Below are 25036 nucleotides of genomic sequence, written 5' to 3'. Positions count from 1 at the left end.
TCCATTGATTCAAAAAAAATTCATGAACTCGAATATTTCATGCATTTAAAAAAACTCATAAAATGAAAATATGTTCAGGAATTTCAAAATTTGTTCCCCAATTTCAATATTTATTCGTTTATTCAAAAAATATTCGCCGCTTCAAAAAATGTTCACGAGTTTCAGATTAAATGTTCAGAATTTTAAAACATTTCACGAATTTATAAAAAAATATTCACAAATTTGAAGAATCTTCACCATTCCATCAAAATGCTCGCGAATTTGATTGGACGTCACTGGCTAGATGAATGAGGTTTGCTCGATGTACGGCTTCAAAGCTCGTTGCCTAATGCCCATCCTTCCTGACACTCGCTGGCCAGTGACCTACTGCCGCAGTTTACCAGCAACCTCACAGTGGCAGGTCTCCCTTCGTTCGTCGAAAGCCGGACACCGAAGAGATCATTGTCGCCGGGGGGCACGGTGCTTCAGTCCTCATTTCCAATGATGATCAGTCAGCTATAGATGCGTCATGGGCTCATGGCCTCTGAAATCTCATAGTCACGCTACTTAACTGATACATGAGTTTGCCTAAAAAGAAACTTATACATGGGTCATAAGTCTCTGAAGTTCCTTTGAAAATTGCCAAACCTTGCTTGCTGTTGCTGGTCACATATCCTTTCCAGGATCTTCACTCGCCACCCGTGTCAGCAAAATCTCAAGCAACATACATGTAGCAATCTCTTGGTCTCGACCATGGAGGTCAACATCTGCAGATTTTCTAAGGAAAGTGCAGCTTTCATAACGGAGAAGGCTTAATTTCAACCAGTAGGCTAGTACGTGCCCACTTAGTAGAATACACTTGCATCAGTTTCCTAACCTACGTGGACGTCCAATCTAGGGGCAGCATCACGATCACATTGTAGTCTTTCACCAGTACGAGACGATAGGCTAAGATGACCATTTCTTTCGTCCCTGCCTGCAAGAAACTCCCCAGACAATTAATCTGCACCGAGTGAGCTCACAACACGCGATATAAAAATGTGTGCAGGTTTATAGATTGGTGGCATGAACAAGCAATCCAACCTCATCAATCATGAAAACTCCCCATGAAACTATTCATTTTCGACGTATCGCTGTCAGGATCTTAGAAAAATTTCATATGTATGGACTTCGAGGCAGGAACTTGTATCTTCTTGCAAATGTGGGCATCATGTACATCAATTTGGTCACTATCACATTACAATTTACAACCAAGACAAGGTACCACTATTTCTCCCAAGTAAGCAACCGGATTAGCTTGCAAATTCCCATGGATTTCTTTAGGTCCAGATGGCCTATAAAATAGGTAAATTAGAGAAGGAGGGAGGGCAGGGGATAGCTTAAATCAGCTGATGGAAGAAGGCATCAAAGAAGCAGAGTCGAGCAAGAAAGCAGCAGCAGCAGCAGCCGAGGGCACCGGGACCAAAGTGGGCGTCATGGCCGACTCCACGTTAGGGAGCATCGGCGACGTGCTCAAGCTGCTGCCGACGTCGACGGTGATCGTGTACGAGGTGCTCAACCCAATCGTGACTAACGCCGGCGCGTGCAGCGTCGCCAACAGGGTGGTCACCGCGGTGCTCCTCGTGCTCTGCGCCTTCTCCTGCGCCTTCTCGGCCTTCACCGACAGCTTCGTCGGTGCCGACGGCAAGGTCAGGTACGGCCTCGTGACGCCCAGGGGCCTCCTGCCGTTCGGCGGCAGCGACGACGACGACACCGGGGTAAGAGACTTCTCCAAGTACAAGCTGCGCCCGGCTGACTTCGCGCACGCCTTCTTCTCGGTGGTCGTGTTCGCGGCCGTGGCGCTGCTGGCCGACGCCAACACGGTGGCGTGCTTCTACCCGGCGCTCAGGGAGCAGCAGAAGCAGGTGGTCATGGCACTGCCCGTCGTGGTCGGCGCCCTCGCGAGCGTCGTCTTCGTCGTGTTCCCCTCCAAGCGCCACTCGATCGGGTACCCTCCGGCGAAGCCTGCCGCGAGCTCGCTGGCGTCGCAGTAGCTAGTCCGGCCGGTGATCTCGATGTATGCGCTCTCCCGCCGTGTGCCACGTGTTTGTGTTTTGCGTGCGTACATATTTTTTTAGTCGAGTTTTGTGTGCGTTTTTTGTTCAGATGTGCCGTTCTCAAGTGGTGTTTTTGGTTCGTCGCGGGTCGCGGACAAGGCCCAAATGTAAAAAAAAAATCGATTTTCTTAACACAGTACAAAAGTAAGTTCAATTCTGTTCATTCGGAAAAAAAGTTCAATTCTGTTCCCTTTTCTTGGTTTTATTTTTTCAAAAAGACAACCGAAGGGCACTTCGGTATGATAAATTTTATTAAAGGAAAACAGTAGCCAGGAAAGATAAAAGGACACAAACGATCAGCAAAAAATCATATTGATCAATGATCATCTTCTTCTTTTGATTGTACATCGTCCGTCGAAATTTGAAAATTGCAGTGAACCGTAAGGAAAAGCCCGCAAACTTCCTTAACATATTAAGCTTTGAAGACCGAAAAATGAAGAAAGAATCCCATTGCTAGATTGGACTTATTTTAATATGAAATTCCATGTCATTTTCTTTCAAAATGAATAAAATACAAGTGACTTTAGATAATAATTCATGTGAGTAATGACAAGAACTCTTCTACTTCTTCGATATATTCCAATTTAAAGAAATGGAACAAGCCATTCATTGTTAGAAAATAAGATCTAAAAACCACCGAAGAAAAAACGGTTAGGGCATCACCCTATGTAGTTCATGCTTGCTATCTTTCAGTACTATCATAGAAGGTTGGAGAAATCGAACCATGCTGCATAACAAATCGAAAGAAGATGCTGAAATCATAGCACCAAGAGCCAGACAACTCTTTCCCTTGATTTGACACACTAAATGTTTAAATCTAAAGAAAACTAGCAAATCGGACATCTACCCTCGTCAAGATACCGAGAGACCAAAGAGACCTTATTTCAGTGTGTCATTGCTGCCACCATCAGGCCGATGCCGCAAGACGGCTAGAGAAAGAAAAATGTAAGGAAAACAAAAATCTATAAGGTCACTACTTAAGACATGAGATTAGGCTAAAAGGTCACCACTTAAGACATCAACGAGGGACCACTCATTTCTCACCTTCCCTTTGTATCTCGGAACCATCTCCTTGAGAGTCGCCATTTTCTGCCCGACGCATTTGCCCTTCTCCTCCGGCGGCGAAGCCGTCGTGAGTGAGCATGCGAAAGGTTGCCAGGTCGCCATAGTGTCATGTAGGTTTAGTAGTAGGTATAGGGCTAGGTCTAGGTGGCTTGCCTTGGTGGCGATTAGCGCTATGTCGTGTCTAAGCTTCGTCCCGATATTGGTTTACGCATGCAACGCTTACACATGTTTTATTTCCTACTGAGTAGAAACCAGGAACATGCTTAGGGTATAGATCATAGGTTTACCACTAGGTGTGCAGTCCTTGCAGCGGAAGAAGAGTCAAAGCAGTGCGTTGATTCGCCGAGTCACCTCGTTCCTCGAATAATTGATCTCGCTATCCCAATTGTACAAGTGCACCGCCTTTAGAGGTATCTGCATATGTGGGGCGGAACGTCAAGCGGTGGGTTGGTAAACCTGATCACATAAAGGTAGTGGAGGCGGTTATATTATGTCACATGTAAACCTAGGCACAACAACGATCATCACCCAACACGAGCAATGTGACTCTGCTTATATAATCATCCCACCATGGGCTCAACACTTGAAGCCCACTGAACCCTAAAGCCCATAGACTACTTAGCCCATGATCCAAGTTCCCACTTGATCACATATGAGTAGTGCACCTTATATTATGGAACGAAGGAAGTATTTTGAACCTTGATCTTACTTAACACTTGTGTCAGATTTACCAAGGTGGTTTACTTATACTGTCATATATTTATATGCATGCATATTTTGAAGTGCAGACGATTTGTGCTTTCTCATGCTAAAATCTTTTCTAACTAGAGAATCATGCAAATATAGGGTAGCAATTGGACCGAGTTAAGTTTTGACAAATCTTGCTAATTGAATATTTCCCTTTGAAGTCTCTGTTATTGAGCTGGCACATGTTCATACATGCAAAATTATTCCATAATTTAGCCTCCATCGTGTACCAATTTAAAAGAATTTACATTATGCATAGGCTGCACCCGGCTTTAATTGTTCAGAATGCATAATTATGATGTCTAGGCTCCCCGATTGTTCGCTCCTAATCCTTATGCTAGTCTACGCGTGTACTAAGCGGGAATGTTTCTTGTGCATCCATTTACCTAAACCCAATTATTTCAAAGAGTCCACCATACCTTCCTATACATGGCTGAAAAATCATTCAAAGTAAATTGTCAACACCGCCCATTTTTGTTGCCAAAGTTTTTAAGGTTTGGGAAGTACGGGTTTCTACCCTCTCTGTAATGGTTGTTATGCAATTTAAATAAACCAAAAAAATGAGAGCTCCAAACAAAGCTTCAAAGCTACAAAGCCGAAAGGCTAAAAATAATAAGTTTGATGTTCTGAGACCATTACAAAGAGGGTCCTGAAACTATTCTTCTGACTCATTAAACACTCAAAACAACTTACGAAACTCCGGCATCGCAAGTGTGCTATTTTCACAAAATTAAGCGCATTACAATCCCTGCTTCCATCTGCGAAAGACATGTGTTTTATTTTTATGTTGAGTCAATTCACAATCTCTCAAGCACCAACTTAATAGGAACCTTTTTTGGAACGTAGACGCACGAAGCGCCCGGCTTTAAATTAATAAAGCCACAAGGCAGCATCCACACATAAGTTTAACCTTACAGACCGAAAGACTTAAGTCTCAATGGCGCGCAGGCCCGAATATGCAAAGTTGCAATAGAACACACGAAGGCTCCCGGCCCAACATAAGGTAAACCAAAATAATCAAGCTTGCACTCCTTGTTGTCTCGCTTTCACCATGCACAGCTTGATCTGCTCCATAATCTCGCTCATGCGGTCCTCATCACGCGGTTTCCCCAATGGCACCCAAGCCTGCAGGAAAATATGACATTTGAAAAGAATATCAGCAGGGTGAGCCAGGAACTTGTGTTCAATTGTAATTTTGTTCCGAACCACCCAAATCGACCATAGCAGCGCCCCTACGCAACGCCACAGAAGCCTCGCGTTGACACCCCTATGTGCCTTTAGCAAGTTTAGTAAGTCCTCGCTAGATTGCGGGTTCCAATTCTATTTGAACGTCTCCCTAACGGCACTCCACGCAAATCTAGCTAGGCAACACCCGAAAAACACGTGATTAGCATCTTCCCCGTGTCCGCAAATGGCGCAGGACCCGTTCGCCGGCCCATTCCGCTTGGCCACATTATCGGAAGTAGGGAGGCGGTTGCGGCACAGTTGCCACGGGAAGATTTTGATCTTGAGAGGAATGTCAGCTTTCCATAGCCCCCTAGCCATATCCAGCACATTCCCCTCGGTCGGCTTTGTATATAAGGATTTGACCGAGAATTTCCGGGAAGCCGTGAGCTTCCAGGAGATCTCATCACGCTCCTGGCTCAGAGTCTGTCCCGCTAGGGCGACAACAAGCTCATTCCAGGAGGCGGCCTCGCCGGCCTCCAACGTCCTATAAAATGCTATAGCCGGAGGATGAACCCGGAGGGCGTCGGCGACCGAGATGTTAGTATCAGTGGCTAGTTGGTAAAGCGCTGGGTGAGATTGCCACAACGGGGTTTGACCCCACCATACGTCAAGCCAAAAATGCGTGGAAGCGCCGTTATGTACGTGAAACTATGCACCCACCATGAAGGCCGGTCTCACCGCTTGGATCCCGTTCCAAAACGTTGAACCCTTCGTCTTAGCCTTGAAAAGATTTTCGTCCGGAATATATTTAGCCCGGAGGATATCCGCCCAGAGACCCAACTAGTTTTGGGCAAGGCGCCACCACCATTTGGTGAGCAAGGCTACGTTCATGAGCTTTGAGTTTGTGATCCCCAAACCACCGAACTATTTTGGTCTGCACATCGCAGCCCATTTCACCAAATGATACTTGCGCTTCATCCCAGTTCCTTCCCAAAAGAACCTGGAACGCGGGGTGTCAAGTTTGGTATGAACCCCGTCCACAAGTAGAAACATCCCCATTGTGAAGAGGGGGAGTGTCGGTGTCAAAACCGGCGGATCTCGGGTAGGGGGTCCCGAACTGTGCGTCTAGGCGGATGGTAACAGGAGACAAGGGACACGATGTTTTACCCAGGCTCGGGCCCTCTTGATGGAGGTAAAACCCTACGTCCTGCTTGATTGATATTGATGATGTGGGTATTACAAGAGTAGATCTACCACGAGATCAAGGAGGCTAAACCCTAGAAGCTAGCCTATGGTATGATTGTTCTTCGTCCTATGGACTAAAACCATCCGGTTTATATAGACACCGGAGAGGGCTAGGGTTACACAGAGTCGGTTACAATGGTAGGAGATCTACATATCCGTATCGCCAAGCTTGCCTTCCACGCCAAGAAAAGTCCCATCCGGACACGGGACGAAGTCTTCAATCTTGTATTCATAGTCTTGGAGTCCGGCTGATGATGATAGTTCGGCTATCCGGACACCCCCTAGTCCAGGACTCCCTTAGTAGCCCCTGAACCAGGCTTCAATGATGGCGAGTCCGGCGCGCATATTGTCTTCGGCATTGCAAGGCGGGTTCCTCCTCCAAATAATTTATAGAAGATTGTGAACACCAGGATAGTGTCCGGCTCTGCAAAATAAATTCCACATACCACCGTAGAGAGAATAATATTTACACAAGTTCAATCTGCTGACGTATTTTGTGGCGTGATGTCACACCACAACCAAGCCTTTACTCAAATCGTTTTTATTATACCACCTCCGCGCGTTTAGCGAAGCGGTTTCCTTGGCACGTCTTGTCGAAGCAGAGATCGTGTTCCCTTATTCCGGGATTCTCATCAATACAGACGTGGGTAACCCAACCGCGCCCGTTGCCACGCCCCCTCCATCAAAGGCGGGTTCCAAACGGTCACGGGGACGGCTCTTGGTATTCTCCCTCTTTGTAATGAGACCAAGGCCCGTTCTTTTTCTTCAATCCTCAATCGAATCCGCCCCTCGCCCCAAGTTCCAACACCCAGGGCTCCAGATTCGGGCACTTTCGACCTTCGACAATGTCCGGCTCCGACCTACGAGGCCGGTGGATGCCCTCCTCCGTCACGGAAGAGGACGTGCTAAAGCTGAGAGACGCCAGGTACCTAACCTATGAGATTTTGCATAGGTTGCCTGCCCAAGGGAAAGTTATTCCTACTCCTGAGCCCGGTGAGAGTGTCGTGTTCGTGCCTCACCTCCTTCGGGGTTTAGGCTTCCCGATGGATCCCTTCGTGAGGGGGCTCATGTTTTACTATGGGTTGGAATTCCATGATTTGGCTCCGGAGTCCATCCTCCACATCTCATCATTCATTGTCGTCTGCGAAGCCTTCCTCCGCACTACCCCTCACTTCGGATTGTGACTCAAAACCTTCAACGTGGAGCCGAAGATGATAGAGGAGCGTCAGGTAGAGTGCGGCGGGGCGGCTATAAGCAAGAGGGCCGATGCTCCATGGCCCGAGGGCTCTTTTCAGGAGGAGCTCGGCTTGTGGCAACAGGAGTGGTTCTATATCACCGCTCCCAGGGGCAGCATGCAGAGGCCGCCGCCCGCCTTTTGCCCGGGCCCTCCACAACGGCTGACGTCATGGGTCAACAAAGGGCTTGACTGGGGGCCGTCCAAAGACATACCCCTGTTGCAGGGTCGGATTCGAGACCTCCAAGAAAGGGAGATCAATCTGGTCGTAGTGACACAGGTTATGCTGATTCGACGCCTTCTGCCCTGCAAACGTCGCCCCCTCCGCCTGTGGGAATTTAATCCGGAGGGACCACGAGCTCTCCAACACTTCATGGGTTTGACACCCGTGGAGATGTACAAACTGTTCTTCGGATCGCAAGAGATGCGTCCGGACTTGACCGAGGACGCTGGCCTAAGCTGCAATCACCCGGATACTCAGGTAAGTAGCCCTGTGTCCGGACACATTGTCCATTTATTTATCATGGGTTTGCATTTTAACCAGCTATCCCTTGGACAGGAGTGGATAGCGCAAGCAAAACTGATACGGTGTCCGGCCCCCCTCCCTGAGACCACGCCGGATCCCGTGTTAATCAAAATGTTGGAGGTTGCACCTTCGGAGGAGGGCGAAGGGGGGCACAGGGAAACTAGCACCTCTGCCAAGGAGGCTTTCAGTAAGGGGGGAATCAAGAATCCCTCCCTCCACGGGGAGAAGAGGACCGCTTCCGAAGACCCGGAGGCCAAGGCCTCAAAGCGGGGAAAGAAATCTGCACCGGAAGGTCCTGTGCCGGGAAGAGCCTCGGCCGCACAGTCTCCCCAAAGGAATCAGCCCTCTAGCGAGCCGTAAGTAAAAAAAAGGGAGTTTTGTAATAGGGGACATCCCTACTTTATTTCTAAGGGTAACCGAAGTTTTCACCTTGTAGTTCGGATCTCAGCCCTTCTCAGCAGAGCTCATCCTCGGGGGACCTTCGTCCGGAGATGATGGAGAGCGAAACGCCTCCATTTGCCGCCCCATCGGGCAGGGCGGACGACCCTGAGGTGTCATCACGGAGGGTCTCCCCGAGTGCGGCCGGGCCGGGGAGTTCGGCACTCACTGGAGTACGGCCGGTGGAGCTGCAGATTTGCTCGAGAGGGCGTCTATCTCAGAAGATCACCGCACATTAATGAGTATGGTGATTGAAAGGACCTCATCCGCCGAGAGCGGGTTGCATGAGGCCGTCGGAAGTTTGCTGACGGGGTTTGAGGTACGCAAAAAATGACATACCTTTTGACAGTTTTGCACATGGAGTGCGCCCTGTATAGATAGTAGCCCCTGAGACTTGGTATGCTATCGAAAGCGACAGCGTGCCGAGGATCATAATCTCAGTTATAGAATGTCGCCTTTCCTATGCAGGTGGCGGAACATTCGGTGGCCAGCCGGACTGATGGAGTTGCCGAGCTGAAGCGGCAACTCGACGTTGCGGATGCGGTCACAAGGTAGGTGGTTTCTCTGCGGTCACCTAGTAAGGGAGCTGATGCCCGTTCCTTACAATTTGTATGCTTGATGCAGATGGTGCCTCTGCTGTGGAAGACCTTCGAGCAGAGCTTGCTCGAGCCAAGGAGCAAGCCAGGAAAAGTGATGCTGCTGCCTCGAAGGCAGCGGAAGAGCTAAAAGCCGAAAAGGCTGCTCACTGCCGAAGCAGGGGGGAGATGGCCGGAATGGCCGTGAAATTAAAATATGCTACCGACCGCTATGAGGTTCTTGAAAGAGAATGCCGAGCGGAGCAAGAGGACCTGAAGAAGGCCGACACCGAAGCCAAGGATGCCCGTTGTGCGATGCGGGCTATGAAGGAGGAACTGCGTCAGGCCGGAGACATTGCGGCTGGAAAGCCCTTTCTGCTACGTAGGAAGTTCAGGATCCGAAGTATGCTCAGTTGGGCCGATTGTGTGGTGTGGAGGATCGTTATCTGGATTTGGCGGCGAGTGCGGCGGACGCAGTCGTGCACTTCCGAAGCCAGAAGGATCACATAATGGAAGAGCTTTTCTGGTCTCAATTCCATAGTCCGGAGCGTCCACTTCCGTTGACCAATCGGTTGGCTGAGTGGGCTGAGCTGAATAGATTGTCCGGACTTGCCATGACATATGTGGTGGCTCATCTGTGGCCAGAAAGGCCCAAGCCGGAGAGTTATTTTGGCTTATTGCAGCAATTCCTTGGGGCGGTGCCGCATATCAAGGCGATGAAGCGGTCGGCATGCATAGAGGGTGCACGGATGGCTCTCGCCCGTGTTAAGACATACTGGGCGGAGATGGATGCCACCGATGTTGCATCCCGGGGTTCGGACAAAAGCCGATTACCCGCCGAGCACTATTTTGAGGAAGTCCTGCAGGGCGCTCGTTTAATAGAGTCGCAGTGCTCGAAAGATGTTATGTTCAAATGACATGTATGATTTGTGAGATCATGTTTATAATGTAACGGCTTTTTATACTTGTGCGTTCAAGTATTGAACTATCTCCTGTGCGGCCGTATATGTATGTATAACCTGAAAGATGGCAGTCTTTGGCTTTAGCCCCCACGCACATGGTGCGGGGGTGTTTGCAAAAAAAAGCGCTTTTTCACACTTAATCCAACGTCTTGGTCCTTTGAAGGAGGTGATAGCATAGCAAACTAGGCAACCGGACTATAATGCTTTATCACTTTCACTTAGCCATAGGAGCTCGATGGTGGGGCTACTATATAGCCCCTAGAGGCACCGCGCTCTCCGAACTTGGGGCGCGTATGTGCCTGACCGGGAAGCGGTCCTTCGTCAAAGCGGAGGAATTCTAAACATTCCAGTAGTCGGGTTGACCAGTCTCTCGCTATATCATGACATTCAGTTTTCGGCTTTCTCTACTGAGGTGCTCGCCCGGCCGAACCGGGGCACAATCGCAGTAGTTCTCCTGGTGTCACGTTAGCCGATGGAGCGGAACGTAAGGCAGCAAAACACAGGAGCCGGGCAAACCCAACATTTAACCAAAGACATGATTCGGAGCTGATGCATATACGGCCTAACTCGAGACGCCGAACACTCCCTGAGGTATTCGGTCTTTATGATACCGGGAAGAACGATGCCCTAAGCCCCTAGTGTCCAGGTATGGGCGAGAACTTCTGACGCGGTCGATGCTAAAATGCCAGCCTCCTCCTCGGTTATGGTAGGAAACCGGGGGATGTGTATCAACAAGAGACAGTAAGAAAGGTTTACGCAGGGTCTTAATCTGAAAAGAATCCTTGCAACGGGTCCCTGCTGCACGTCTGTGCCTGTGTCTCCGTTGTGCTGTATCCTGGACGGGTGTAGCACGTGCTTCATCTGTGAAAGAGAAGAACTTAGTTTGGAAAAAATATCATGCAAAAGATGTATTTAAAATAAAGTATGATTTGGAAGATGAATGAAGTTGAGCTTTATTGGCTCTCATTGTTTATACGTGCAGCCCCTTGTAAAGAGGTATGCGGCTGGGAAGCCCCTTGTTTATTTATGCCGGACTCGCCTAACCGTGTCCGAGGTCTGAATGACCTGTTTTTAGGGGCTTTGACCAGCAAGGTCGGATTAGTGTGTGGCTGTCAAGGCAGTCTCACGTTTTCCGTGGTCGAGGAACACTCGGAGTTACCCTTTAATGAGATTATGCCGTGTGGACCGGGCATTTTAAGCGTAAGGGATGCGTAATGCGGTATTGCATTAAAGCGGGCGAAAGCTTCGCGTCCCAGTAGTGCTTGATGGCTACTTTTGAATGGGGTGATATGGAAAATGAGCTTTTCGCGACGGAGGTTGTCGGATGAACCGAACACAACCTCTAGTAGTACAGAGCCTGTAAAATTGGCGTAAAGGCCTGGCGTCACTCCTTTGAAGGAAGTGCTGCTACGGCGAATTTTGGTAGGGTCTATCCCCATTCTGCGGATGGTGTCCTGGTATAGCAGGTTTATATCGCTGCCGCCATCCATTAGGACTTGTGTGAATTGTAGTCCGTCGATTATGGGATCCAATACCAAAGTAGTCCCTCCTGCGTTTCGAACACTTCTGGAGTAATCCTGATGGTCGAAAGTAATTGGTTTAAACATCCAATTTCGGGACTCTGCTGGGGTGGACCGTGCGGCGCGTGTTTTAGCAGGTGCCGCACTATTTTTCCTTGTTATCACATGAAGTGAGTTCACTGTTTTAACTTCTAGTAGGAAAGTCTTATGTTTTCCGGTGTGCTGCTTGTGGGGTTCGTCGTCATCTTCGCTTGGTGTGTCGAGCCCCTTGTGTTCGGCGTTAAGTCGGCCGGACTGCTTGAAGACCCAACAATCTCTGTGGGTATGGTTTGCAGGCTTCCCGGGGGTACTATGTATTTGACATATCCTATCCAAGATTTTGTTTAGGTTGGATAGCTCATCACTGTTGTCCTTAAGAGGCAGTGTTTATTATTCGGCCGAGAGCTTTTGAGTCCGGCGTTGACCGCCATGCTATTTGGGCCATTTTCCTTATTCCGGCGCTGATCTTTTCTGCGTCGTGATTTCCTATTTCCATCCCTGACCTTGGATGTACTCGGGTCGCTGGTGCTGCATCTTGCCAGCCAGCTATCTTCCCCCACGCAAAAGCGAGTCATGAGGCTTGTTAGCGCGGCCATTGTTCTTGGTTTTTCCTGGCCGAGGTGTCTGGCGAGCCATTCGTCTCGGACGTTATGCTTAAAGGCTGCTAAGGCTTCGGCGTCCGGACAGTCGACTATTTGGTTCTTTTTGGTGAGGAACCTATTCCAGAATTTGCGTGCTGACTCTCTGGGCTGTTGAGTTATGTGACTTAGATTGTCTGCATCCGGAGGGCGGACATAAGTCCCCTGAAAAATTGCTCGAAACGCATCCTCGAGCTCTTCCCAACTTCCACTGGTATTTTCTGGGAGGCTTTTGAGCCAATGCCGAGCTGGCCCTTTGAGCTTGAGGGGTAGGTATTTTATGGCATGGAGATCGTCTCTTCTGGCCATATGTATGTGTAGGATATAATCCTCAATCCAGACTCCGGGGTCTGTTGTTTCGTCATATGCCTCTATGTTTACGGGTTTGAATCCCGCTGGAAATTCATGATCCAGTACCTCATCGGTGAAACATAGTGGGTGTGCGGCGCCCCTGTATTTAGGTGTGACGTTGTCTTCAAACACTCGGCGGGTTGTGTTGCTCCCTAGAGTCTTCTTTTTTGGCCCATAGATGGACCTGACCGGGCCATCCTTTTTGCAAGGATCCTTATGTGGATCGTGTGCCGGCTTGTGTGCGGCGCCGCTTGCCGCTCTTAGCCTGTCATCTGGTCGTCTATCCGTCCAGGCGGCCTCTTTCTTTTTTGACTGTGGGGGCTTTATGGCCTCCTCATCAAATTCTGGCAACAACTTGCGCTTCGGGTAGCTCTTTGCCTGGTGACTATCGCCGTATTTATCTGCGGTATTGAGTACTTTGCTCCATCTCATTCTGAGTGCGTCCTCCGCTGTTTTGAGCTTCCGCTTTTGCTTCTTCAAACTTCTTGCAGTGGCGACGAGCCTTTTATGAAGGTTCTTATGCTCCGGTGATGTGTCCGGCGTGAGATCGTCTGGACTGTTGTTTTCGCCAGGGATGGGTTGCTTGTCCAATTCATCCTGTTCGGATGGTTTCTTGGTGGCATGTTCGTCGTCCACTGCTTCGCCCTGCTCTAAGGCTGGGTCAGTATGGGTGCCGTTGTTATTGAGGCAGGACTTCGGGCGGCGCTTGCATCGCCGTTTTGGTTGTTTGACGGGGGAGTTGTCCTTCGCCACGTCCTGTTGTTCCTCGTTATCGCTTCCTTTTGGCGTATCCACCATGTATACGTCGTGAGTTGAGGTGGATTTCCAGTGCCCAGTAGGTGCTGGTTCTTGGTCGTCTCCGGCATCGTCGTCCATACCGTCGATGTCTTCGGAGTCGAAGTCTAGCATGTTGGTTAGATCGTCGATAGTGGCTACTAAGTGGGTGGTGGGTGGGCCTTGAATTTCTTTGTTGTCCGCATCCCAACCGTCCTGACCGCAGTCCGGCCAGGTCTCTCCTGATAACGAGAGATACTTTAGCGAACTCAGGATGTCGACGAAAGGTGAGTGTTGAAAGATGTCCGCAGCGGTGAACTCCATGATTGGCGCCCAATCGGATTCGATTGGAAGGGGCGCGGGAGGTTCGGAGTCCGGCGAGGAGTCCGGCACCTCGGAGTCACGAGCTTCACAAGGGATAATGTCAGTATTCGGCTCCATCGCCGTAGAGGTTGCAGCCCCTGAGGCGGTGTCTAGCCACCCGTCCTCGATCTGCGCAGCCGGCTCCGAATTGAGGGTCGGAGCGGACTCGTGTGCAGCCTCTAGGGCACTGTTCGGCTGCAGAGCTAAATCATGCCCATCGTGACAGTGCGGCGCGCTTGGCTGTGGCTCGAATCCATCGAAGATCAAGTCTCTGCGAATGTCAGCCGTGAAGTTCAAACTTCCAAATCTGACCTGACGGCCAGGGGCGTAGCTTTCGATCTGCTCCAGATGGCCAAGCGAATTGGCCCGTAGTGCAAAGCCGCCGAATACGAAGATCTGTCTGGGGAGAAAGGTCTCACCCTGGACTGCGTCGTTGTTAACGATCAAAGAAGCCATCGAGCCTATCGGTGACGACACATAGGAACTCTCAATGTAAGCACCAATGTCGGTGTCAAAACCGGCGGATCTCGGGTAGGGGGTCCCGAACTGTGCGTCTAGGCGGATGGTAACAGGACACAAGGGACATGATGTTTTACCCAGGTTCGGGCCCTCTTGATGGAGGTAAAACCCTACGTCCTGCTTGATTGATATTTATGATGTGGGTATTACAAGAGTAGATCTACCACAAGATCAAGGAGGCTAAACCCTAGAAGCTAGCCTATGGTATGATTGTTCTTCGTCCTATGGACTAAAACCATCCGGTTTATATAGACACCAGAGAGGGCTAGGGTTACACAGAGTCGGTTACAATGGTAGGAGATCTACATATCCGTATCGCCAAGCTTGCCTTCCACACCGAGGAAAGTCCCATTCGGACACGGGACGAAGTCTTCAATCTTGTATCTTCATAGTCTTGGTGTCCGGCTGATGATGATAGTTCGGCTATCCGGACACCCCCTAGTCCAGGACTCCCTCAGGGAGGGAGGACAGGCTAGAATTGGTCAGGATAAGCCTAGCGGCAGATGACATAAACCTACCTCGCCAAGGACTAACCCGATTAGCTACTTTTACCGTATAACGGCTCCCATTCAGCTATGGTCAGATTCTTATGAGAGATCAGGAGGCCAAGGTATTTGATTGGGAGTTTACCTATCTTGCAGTTAAGCAGGTTGGCAATCAGCACACTGTCGTGATCATCCATCCCTATGGTGATCACCTCACTTTTGTGGAAATTGATCTTAAGCCCCGATAAGATCTCAAAAGCGAGAAGCAGCAGCTTGACCGACGCGATACTGTGCTCATCTGGTTCAAACAAAAGCATCGTGTCGTCAGCGTATTGGAGGTGGGTGACCCCGCCAGAAATGAGGTGGGAGATTAACCTTTTAATGTGTCCCGCCTCCCTGGCCTTTTTAATCAAGGCAGCAAGGGCATGTGCAACAAAATTGAAGATAAGTGGCGAGCTAGGATCTCCCTGTCGTAGGCCACGCTTGTTGCGGAAGAACTTGCCCATAGTACCATTAATGGTAACCACCGTGTGCCCGCTACTCACTAGGTGCATGATTCGATGCACAAATCCCGCATCAAAACCCTTGTTGATGAGGACCTCACGTACGAACTCCCAGTTTACGCAGTCGTATGCCTTCTCAAAATCTAACTTGAGAAGCACGCCATACACTTTGGTGCGCTTAAGTTCATGGACAATCTCTAACAGCGCTAAGGGGCCTTCCAAGATGTTACGGTGTTTGAGGAAGCCTGTCTGACTAGGACTGATCACACGTTGCGCCACCGGAGTCAATCACGCAACGTATGCTTTGGCACATATCTTGAAAGGAACATTGATCAGCATGATTGGCCAAAAGAGTTTGATGTCGTCGGCCCCTTTCACCTTAGGGATCAAACTAATAGCCCCGTAGTTAAGCCGCGAAAGGTCTACCCTACCTAACGCAAACCCGTTCATGATCTCATAAAAGAGATGCTTGAGATGGGGTCAAAATTTCTTGAAAATTTCCATCGGCCATCCATTCGGACCCGGGGCCGTGTCGGCTTTCATGTCCATAAGGGCATGGTTAATTTCTTCCGGGAGGAAAGAGAGAACGAGCCCTTCGTTCTCCTCCTGCGAAACCCGCTCTACAGGCTCCCACAGATCGTCTCGGAGGCACAAAGCTTTTTCCTCGGCCGTCCCCAAAAGGCCGATGAAAAAGTCGTAGATGTGGGAAACTATGAGATCGTTGGTTAATAGGAGGCCGTTGTCAAATTGAAGCCACAGGATAGAACTCTTGCATTTTCTACCGTTGGCAAAAGCGTGGAAGTATCCCGTATTAGCATCTCCTTTAGTAACCCACTTGATGCCGCCCCTACGGTGCCAATATTCCTCCTCCGCTCGCAGAATGGCCAGGACCTTGTTTTCTAAATCATATCTATGGGCCATTCGGCCTCCAAGAAGGTCCGGCGATCTGCCTCCAAATCGGGTGCCGTGATTGCCTCAACAATCTTGGCCCGCTCCTTTTTGCTTTCACTACCGTGATTCGCACCCCACTCGCGCAGGAAAGCCTAGAGTTTGCCAGCTGCCGCCGACCAAAACTCTGCCGGTCCGTGTTGTGGCCTGAGCTGAGCACAAATCGAAGCCCAGCGATCGACTACCAGCTGAACAAACCCCGCAGATTCAAACCACGTTGTTTCAAAGTAGAAACGAGAACTACGTCTAATGAGGTCCTCCCCAAAGGAGAAGATCAGCAGAACATGGTCGGACCCAATACGAGTTTCGGCAACTAACGTGCACAGGGGGAACAACACCTACCACTTTGGAGTAAGAAAACCCTATCTAGCACGCTCTGGACCGGCTGAAGTTATTTGTTCATCCAAGTGTATCTAGCTCCGGTCCTAGCAGCCTCACGCAAGGCCGCCGATGCGATGGCGCTATTGAACATGGACACCCGAGTCCAGTCAATGTTGGCATTATTCTTATCCACCCCTGAGCGAATAAGATTAAAATCACCCCCACCAACAGCGGGAGATTGCAAGCCCGTTTGGCCCCGACCAAATTGGTAAGCTCAAGCAAGAAATCAGCCGAACGAGAGTGGTCCGCAGGTCCATACACGCACACAACTACCCATGATAAACCAGAGGCATGATGATTAATAGTAGCCGCAAGTGAAAAAACACCCACATCCCAAAGCATTACATCACATACTGTCGGCGTTCTAGGAACGGGGGTCCCCAGACTTGCCTGCCTGCGGCCTGCGGCGTGACTCCACCAGTGGCCACGTACGGCCCATCTTCATCAACTAATACTCAAGACCCTCGCAAGGGGCCAAGCCTCGCGGTGCGGACGACATAAGGCCTCCTCGGGGGCGGCCTCACCAGGCAGGCTCGCGAGGAGGCGGAGAGATTAAGGCAAGGGGTTCCTCGCGAGGTCCCTGTGACGCAAGCCATGACGACCAAGGCCAGGCAGGCGCCAGGAGGGCGCCAGCCTGCGCAGTGTCCTCGTTTCCTCTTTGGTGCTAAGGGGGCAAGTGCAGGCGTGGAGTACCGAGGTATCAAGCAAAGATTTCCATATCAGTGCAACAAGACCAAGACCAGCAGGACGGTAGGACGAAGGTCATCGTCGAGCCCAAGACGGCGTCATCACCAGAGCCTTTGGTAGGCGAAGACCTGTTGGGGAACGTAGTAATTTCCAAAAAAAAAATCCTACACACACGCAAGATCATGGTGATGCATAGCAACGAGAGGGGAGAGTAATGTCCACATACCCTCGTAGACCGTAAGCGGAAGCGTTATGACAACGCGGTTGATGTAGTCGTACGTCTTCACGATCCGACCGATCCAAGTACCGAACGTACGGCACCTCCGAGTTCAACACACGTTCAGCTCGATGACGATCCCCGGACTCTGATCCAGCAAAGTGTCGGGGATGAGTTCCGTCAGCATGACGGCATGGTGACGATGATGATGTTCTACCAGCGCAGGGCTTCGCCTAAACTCCGCGTCAATATGACCAAGGTGGAATATGGTGGAGGGGGGCACCGCACACGGGTAAGGAACGATCACGTAGATCAACTTGTGCCTTCTAGGGTGCCCCCTACCCCCGTATATAAAGGAGGGAGGGGGAGGTGCGGCCGGCCCCCAAGGGGTGCGCCTGGAGGAGTCCTACTCCCACCGGGAGTAGGACTCCCCCCTCTTGCCTTGGTGGAGAAGGAAAGGGGGGAGGGGAAAGAGGAAAGGGGGGCGCCGCCCCCCTCCTTGTCCTATTCGGACTAGGGGGGAGGGGGCGTGCGGCCTGCCCTGGAAGGCCCTCCTCTTCTCCCTCATGGCCCATGTAGGCCCAATAACCCCCGGGGGGTTCCGGTAACCCCCCGGTACTCCGGAAAAATCCCGGTTTCTCCCGGAACAATTCTGATATCCAAATATAGGCTTCCAATATATCAATCTTTATGTCTCGACCATTTCGAGACTCCTCGTCATGTCCCGGATCACATCCGGGACTCCGAACAACCTTCGGTACATCAAAATATATAAACTCATAATAAAACTGTCATCGTAACGTTAAGCGTGCGGACCCTACGGGTTCAAGAACTATGTAGACATGACCTAGAACTATTCTCGGTCAATAACCAATAGCGGAACCTGGATGCTCATATTGGCTCCTACATATTCTACGAAGATCTTTATCGGTCAAACCGGATAACAACATACATTGTTCCCTTTGTCATCGGCATGTTACTTGCCCGAGATTCGATCGTCGGTATCTAATACCTAGTTCAATCTCGTTACTGGAAAGTCTCTTTACTCGTTACGTAATGCATCATTCCGTAACTAACTCATTAGCTACATTGCTTGCAAGGCTTATAGTGATGTGCATTACCGAGAGGGCCCAGAGATACCTCTCCGACAATCGGAGTGACAAAACCTAATCTCGAAATACGCCAACCCAACATGTACCTTTGGAGACACCTGTAGTACTCCTTTATAATCACCCAGTTATGTTGTGACGTTTGGTAGCACCCAAAGTGTTCCTCCGGTAAACGGGAGTTGCATAATCTCATAGTTACATGAACATGTATAAGTCATGAAGAAAGCAATAACAATATACTAAACGATCAAGTGCTAGGCTAACAGAATGGGTCATGTCAATCACATCATTCTCCTAATGATGTGATCCCATTAATCAAATGACAACACATGTCTATGGTTAGGAAACATAACCATCTTTGATTAATGAGCTAGTCAAGTAGAGGCATACTAGTGACTATATGTTTGTCTATGTATTCACACATGTATCATGTTTCCGGTTAATACAATTCTAGCATGACTAATAAACATTTATCATGATATGAGGAAATAAATAATAACTTTATTATTGCCTCTAGGGCATATTTCCTTCAGTCTCCCACTTGCACTAGAGTCAATAATCTAGATTACACAGTAATGATTCTAACACCCATGGAGTCTTGGTGCTGATCATGTTTTGCTCGTGGAAGAGGCTTAGTCAATGGGTCTGCAACATTCAGATCCGTATGTATCTTGCAAATCTCTATGTCTCCCACCTGGACTTGATCCCGGATGGAATTGAAGCGTCTCTTGATGTGCTTGGTCCTCTTGTGAAATCTGGATTCCTTTGCCAAGGCAATTGCACCAGTATTATCACAGAAGATCTTCATTGGTCCCGATGCACTAGGTATCACACCTAGATCGGAAATGAACTCCTTCATCCAGACTCCTTCATTTGCTGCTTCCAAAGCAGCTATGTACTCCGCTTCACATGTAGATCCCGCCACGACGCTTTGTTTAGAACTGCACCAACTTACAGCTCCACCGTTTAATAAAAACACGTATCCAGTTTGCGATTTAGAATCGTCTGAATCAGTGTCAAAGCTTGCATCGACGTAACCATTTACGACTAGCTCTTTGTCACCTCCATATATGAGAAACATATCCTTAGTCCTTTTCAGGTATTTCAGGATGTTCTTGACCGCTGTCTAGTGATCCACTCCTAGATTACTTTGGTACCTTCCTGCCAAGCTTATTGCTAAGAACACGTCAGGTCTGGTACACAACATTGCATACATGATAGAGCCTATGGCTGAAGCATAGGGAACATCTTTCATTTTCTCTCTATCTTCTGCTGTGGTCGGGCATTGAGTTTGACTCAACTTCACACCTTGTAGTACGGGCAAGAACCCTTTCTTTGCCTGATCCATTTTGAACCTTTTCAAAACTTTATCAAGGTATGTGCTTTGTGAAAGTCCAATTAAGCGTCTTGATCTATCTCTATAAATCTTGATGCCCAATATATAAGCAGCTTCACCGAGGTCTTTCATAGAAAAACTTTTATTCAAGTATCCCTTTATGCTATCTAGAAATTCTATATCATTTCCAATTAATAATATGTCATCTACATATAATATCAGAAATTCTACAGAGCTCCCACTCACTTTCTTGTAAATACAGGCTTCTCCAAAAGTCTGTATAAAACCATATGCTTTGATCACACTATCAAAGCGTTTATTCCAACTCCGAGATGCTTGCACCAGTCCATAAATGGATCGCTGGAGCTTGCACACTTTGCTAGCACCTTTTGGATCAACAAAACCTTCTGGCTGCATCATATACAACTCTTCTTCTAGAAATCCATTCAAGAATGCAGTTTTGATATCCATTTGCCAAATTTCATAATCATAAAATGCAGCAATTGCTAACATGATTCGAACAGACTTAAGCATCGCTACAGGTGAGAAAGTCTCATCGTAGTCAACCCCTTGAACTTGTCGAAAACCTTTTGCAACAAGTCGAGCTTTATAGACAGTTACATTACCATTAGCGTCAGTCTTCTTCTTAAAAATCCATTTATTCTCAATGGCTTGTCGATCATTGGGCAAGTCAACCAAAGTCCATACTTTGTTCTCATACATGGATCCCATCTCAGATTTCATGGCCTCTAGCCATTTTGCGGAATCTAGGCTCATCATCGCTTCCTCATAGTTCGTAGGTTCATCATGGTCAAGTAACATGACTTCCAGAATAGGATTACCATACCACTCTGGTGCGGATCTTACTCTGGTAGACCTACGGGGTTCAGTAGAAACTTGATCTGAAGTTTCATGATCAATATCATTAGCTTCCTCACTGATTGGTGTAGTTGTCACAGGAACCGGTTCTTATGATGAACTACTTTCCAATAAGGGAGCAGGTACAGTTACCTCATCAAGTTCTACTTTCCTCCCACTCACTTCTTTCAAGAGAAACTCCTTCTCTATAAAGAATCCGAATTTTGCAACAAAAATCTTGCCTTCAGATCTGTGATAGAAGGTGTACCCAACAATCTCTTTTGGGTATCCTATGAAGACACATTTCTCCGATTTGGGTTCAAGCTTATCTGGTTGAAGTTTCTTCACATAAGCATCGCAGCCCCAAATTTTAAGAAATGACAACTTTGGTTTCTTGCCAAACCACAGTTCATGAGTGTGGGGACCGATTCTCCGGGTTTTAAATTCCAGAAAATGGCCTGTGTGCTCACCAGCCCCAGGATAACTGTTAGCTGATGAGGCACCAACTTGATACAGAAATTCCAAGAAAATAAAAAAAATATGTAGTACAAGGCCATTCTGGCCTGTGAGTACAACAAAAGGTTTCTAATGGTTGATGGCGGAAGCAGTTTGTGGATCATCAGTGTCTATGGGACTCCAATTCCCACAGGAACGGCTGACCAGGTTAACTCCTATCTTCGCGATGCTGCTATCACCGTTGCTTAGGTTCCGGGACTGTCGGCATGGTCGCTCCTCTCCGCGCAAGAAAATCTGGACAAGACAATAGCCAGGGACAAGCCAGTGAGTACTTTGAATGTACTCGCAAACATTATGATCACAGGCACAATATGACAATGATGTGCTGAAAATATTTTATGCTCATGACATCAGTCACAAATGATAAATAAAACTCTGATGCGTACGAGCATGTTAATTATGAATATGTAATAACATAGCAATATAAAAATTATGAAATAAACAACAAGCATGCCACAGTCGGGCGTCTTAGCGACACCACATAAAGGGCTTTAAAAGAAATACCACAGTCGGGCGTCTGAGCGACACCACATAAAGGGTTTTAAAAGAAATGCCACAGTCGGGCGTCTGAGCGACACCACATAAAGGGCTTTAGAAGAAACAATCATAGTGAATATCCCGGAGGTAGAACCATCCCAGGGATACTCAATAATAACAATAATAACACGGGTTAATCAACAATAATAATAATCATAATTATCACAAGTCACAGGCAGTAATTCCAGTTCTGGTTTAACAGTTTCACCTCCGAAGACCGACACTAAGACCGACACTTGACCCATCCCAGACTGTAGTCCTTAACCATGGACACGGCTATTCGAATAGGTTTAATCTCTGCAGAGGGTGTACTCTTTACCCACGAGTAATGGATTCCTTTAGTCCATCGGGACTAATTCCGTCTACGGTCTTTTTGTTGGAAACACACCTAACTTGCACACACCAGCTTAACTCACATGTGTCTGGAATCACCCACGACACCTGTCAAGCAAAACTCTAAGTGGGGAGGCTACAACCTCGACGTAACATGGGATCACAAAATTATACCGCGCGCAAAACTGGGGAAGCTACCCCCTTCGGCTACAACCGAAATACCCATGCTCCCGGACCCGGTGGCATGACTACCGGATGCCTCCAGTATCTTCCACCACGGCCTCTCTGTATGGTGTGTGCTAGGAAAAGGGTTGACAACTTACTGAACCATACCCTACTTATTGTAGAGATGAGTGGTAGTACGAAGAAAGTATGGGGGTTACTGGCACAAGACTCGATCTACGGTCGACTCAGGAGGTTGTAATATTTCCTGCATGATTAGCATAACAATGCATATATTTCAAGCAACAGATAGAAACATCACACGACATACCCCTCATGCCATACCGGACACGACCGTATTGACGGAGGATTCGGGACAAGACCGTGTCTACCCAAGATAGAGGCCTTCCCGGCTTCCCTTCCGGTATGCATGAAAGACGTATGACGGTGATTTCCATCACAAATCATGTCAACTTCATTAGCATAAACTCATTAATATGCACCCATGAATAAGATCACATCCTCACATAAAATGTCGCATGTACATGTCGGGGTGGTGTTGTCACCGAGTCAAACAGCACACACAAGAAATTTACACCAGGGTTCAGAATGCTTGCCTTCAGGTCATGGGAAAGAAGGGTGCATCCAAAACATCTTGAAATCTTCAAAAATCCTATTTAAAAGAATATATATGAATTAACACACAAAAACAAAACAGCACAAAAAGTTGTCTTGAAATTTTTTCAAATAAATACTAAAATAAACTAGACAATACTTGAGAGAGGTAGGAAAAAGAATTAATTTATTAGGAGTTGTATTTAAAAAGCTACAGCCGGTCAAAATTTTGTCAAAAATCTGTTTTTTAAATAAAAACTTAAAAGAAAACGTTTCGAATATACGTACACGTCGAAGGCGCATTTTTGAAATGCACTTCCACTTAACCCACATGGACTGGGCGGGGTCACTGACAGTGGGTCCAGGGGCCCCACTGGTCAGGTTTGACCAGTCTCCTTCCCTCTTCTTCCTCTGGCCGAACAGAGGCGGGGACTCCGACGATCGTCGCTGGCGTTTGGCGGCTTCTCGCGGGCCCCCGAGGGTGGGGATGGATCCGCTAGACTGGGGCGGTCCTCTCGGTGGTCGCTGGGTCGGCGGGGACGGCGTGAGCTGCCAGCGGCGAGCTTCGCGACGGAGGAGGCTTCCGGGACAAAGTGATTTTGGGGCCGCGGTGGTTCCCGATCGAAATCGAGCAGGGGGACGGGCTCACGGGAGGAAAGGAAGGCTCCTGGTGGAGAGAGTGGAGAGGGGGAGGCCCTGGTGGCGCCGGAATGGTCGGGGCAGTGGTGGCGGTTGGAGTTGCCGGAGAGGAAGAAGACGACTCCCTCCCTTCGATTGACGGCCAAGGGGGCACGAGCGGAATGGTGTGAGGCTGCCTGCGTGCGGGATTGAGCTCGGGGGCCTCTTTTATAGCACATCCGAGTCGGTTTGCGGTAGCCGTGGATAAGCTTGCCGGCGACCGCCGTTCTGTAGCTAGGGCGACGTGGCAGCGACGCGCGCTAGAGGACGAAGCTGTGGATGAGCACGCACTGCTCCAGGAGGCAGGTGGCAAGCGCTGGCGGCTTGGGCGGCGCCGACACGGCCGGGGCCTGCAAGCGTCCGTCAGCTAGCCGCCACGGCCGTCCTGACGGTGGCGCTGTGGGGTGCCAGGTTGGTCGGGGTGGTGTGGTGGTGCAAGGGGACACGGCGTGCTGGCTGCGGTCGGTCCCGGACCGGATTGAGTGCGGGGCGTGACGCGTCGGCTTGGGCGCTCGTGGGTGCCAAACGCACGCTCTGGGCGCGCCCAGAGCACGCCCGGGACATGCTCGATGAAATGCCAGGGAAGCCTAGAGGTCGCGGTTGAGGCTGGCAATAAACAGGTCTAGTCTAGGGTTAGCAATGGAATCAAGGGACATGGTGGATTGGTCAGGGGCTCAAGTTCACCAAGTAAACTTGAAGTCATGCCAAATCTAGCTGTGCACTCAGGGTGTTTGACAAAATGCCAAAGGCACCTAGGTAGTTCTTGGAGTGGCCAAATTCTCCAGATCAGTGTCTCTATGGATGTAAGAGAGGGTGGTGAAGTTGGTTTGCGAAAAGGAGAAACTTGCTAGTGCAAGTTTTGCAAATCTACAATTCTGGACAGGGAGTAAATGGCATTATTACAAGGACCAAAAGTGTTCCAAAGAGAGCATGCTCCTGGACTTAGGGGTTTTGCAGGGTTGACTACCAGCATGAGAAAGCACAAGATCACTAGAGTAAGAAAGGATGGGGTTGCAGTAGAAAACACAAGTCTGGTCCAGAATGAAAAGGAGGTTGATGCACTCAAATTTTCCAAAGAACATCACTATATTTTTGCATAAAGTTGGATGTCATGCTACTACTGACATCCCATAATTTTGGTGGAGGCTCTAGGGAAATATTTAATTGGGTTGTAGTGCAAAATTGTCCACTGGACCAGAGAAGAAAAACATGTGTAACACTCAAAATAAGCAATGAAATAATTTTATTATCACACAAAAGTGATCTAGGGACAACACATGACATCTCCAAATTTTGATTGGAATATTAGTTAAATTTATCAACTGGTTGCAGTACAAACAGAGATCTAAAATGTAAAACAAGCCATTTTAATGATTAAAGCTCAGGGTGAAATAATTTAATAAATAAATCTACTGATTTAGAAATTGTTTTAA

At 48.7% G+C, this 25036-nt stretch overlaps 1 protein-coding gene across 1 annotated transcript; it reads left to right on the top strand.

Annotated features, from left to right (window-relative positions):
* The first annotated feature begins 1346 nt into the window (after positions 1-1346).
* On the top strand, positions 1347-2232 carry LOC123040869 (protein DMP2-like). The gene has a single exon (XM_044463602.1). It carries the CDS (start codon positions 1371-1373, stop codon positions 2010-2012), a length of 642 nt encoding a protein of 213 aa, XP_044319537.1. The 5' UTR covers positions 1347-1370; the 3' UTR covers positions 2013-2232.
* Positions 2233-25036: the final 22804 nt, after the last annotated feature.

The sequence above is a fragment of the Triticum aestivum genome, chromosome 2B (genome assembly GCF_018294505.1).
Source record: "Triticum aestivum cultivar Chinese Spring chromosome 2B, IWGSC CS RefSeq v2.1, whole genome shotgun sequence".
Classification (NCBI taxonomy): Eukaryota; Viridiplantae; Streptophyta; class Magnoliopsida; order Poales; family Poaceae; genus Triticum; species Triticum aestivum.
The sequence above is the reverse complement of the archived record's forward strand: the minus strand, read 5'-3'. Positions and strand labels throughout refer to the sequence as shown.

Excerpts from the sequence above, each read along its gene's own strand:
- LOC123040869 (XM_044463602.1), top strand. The coding sequence starts at position 1,371 with ATGGAAGAAGGCATCAAAGAAGCAGAGTCGAGCAAGAAAGCAGCAGCA.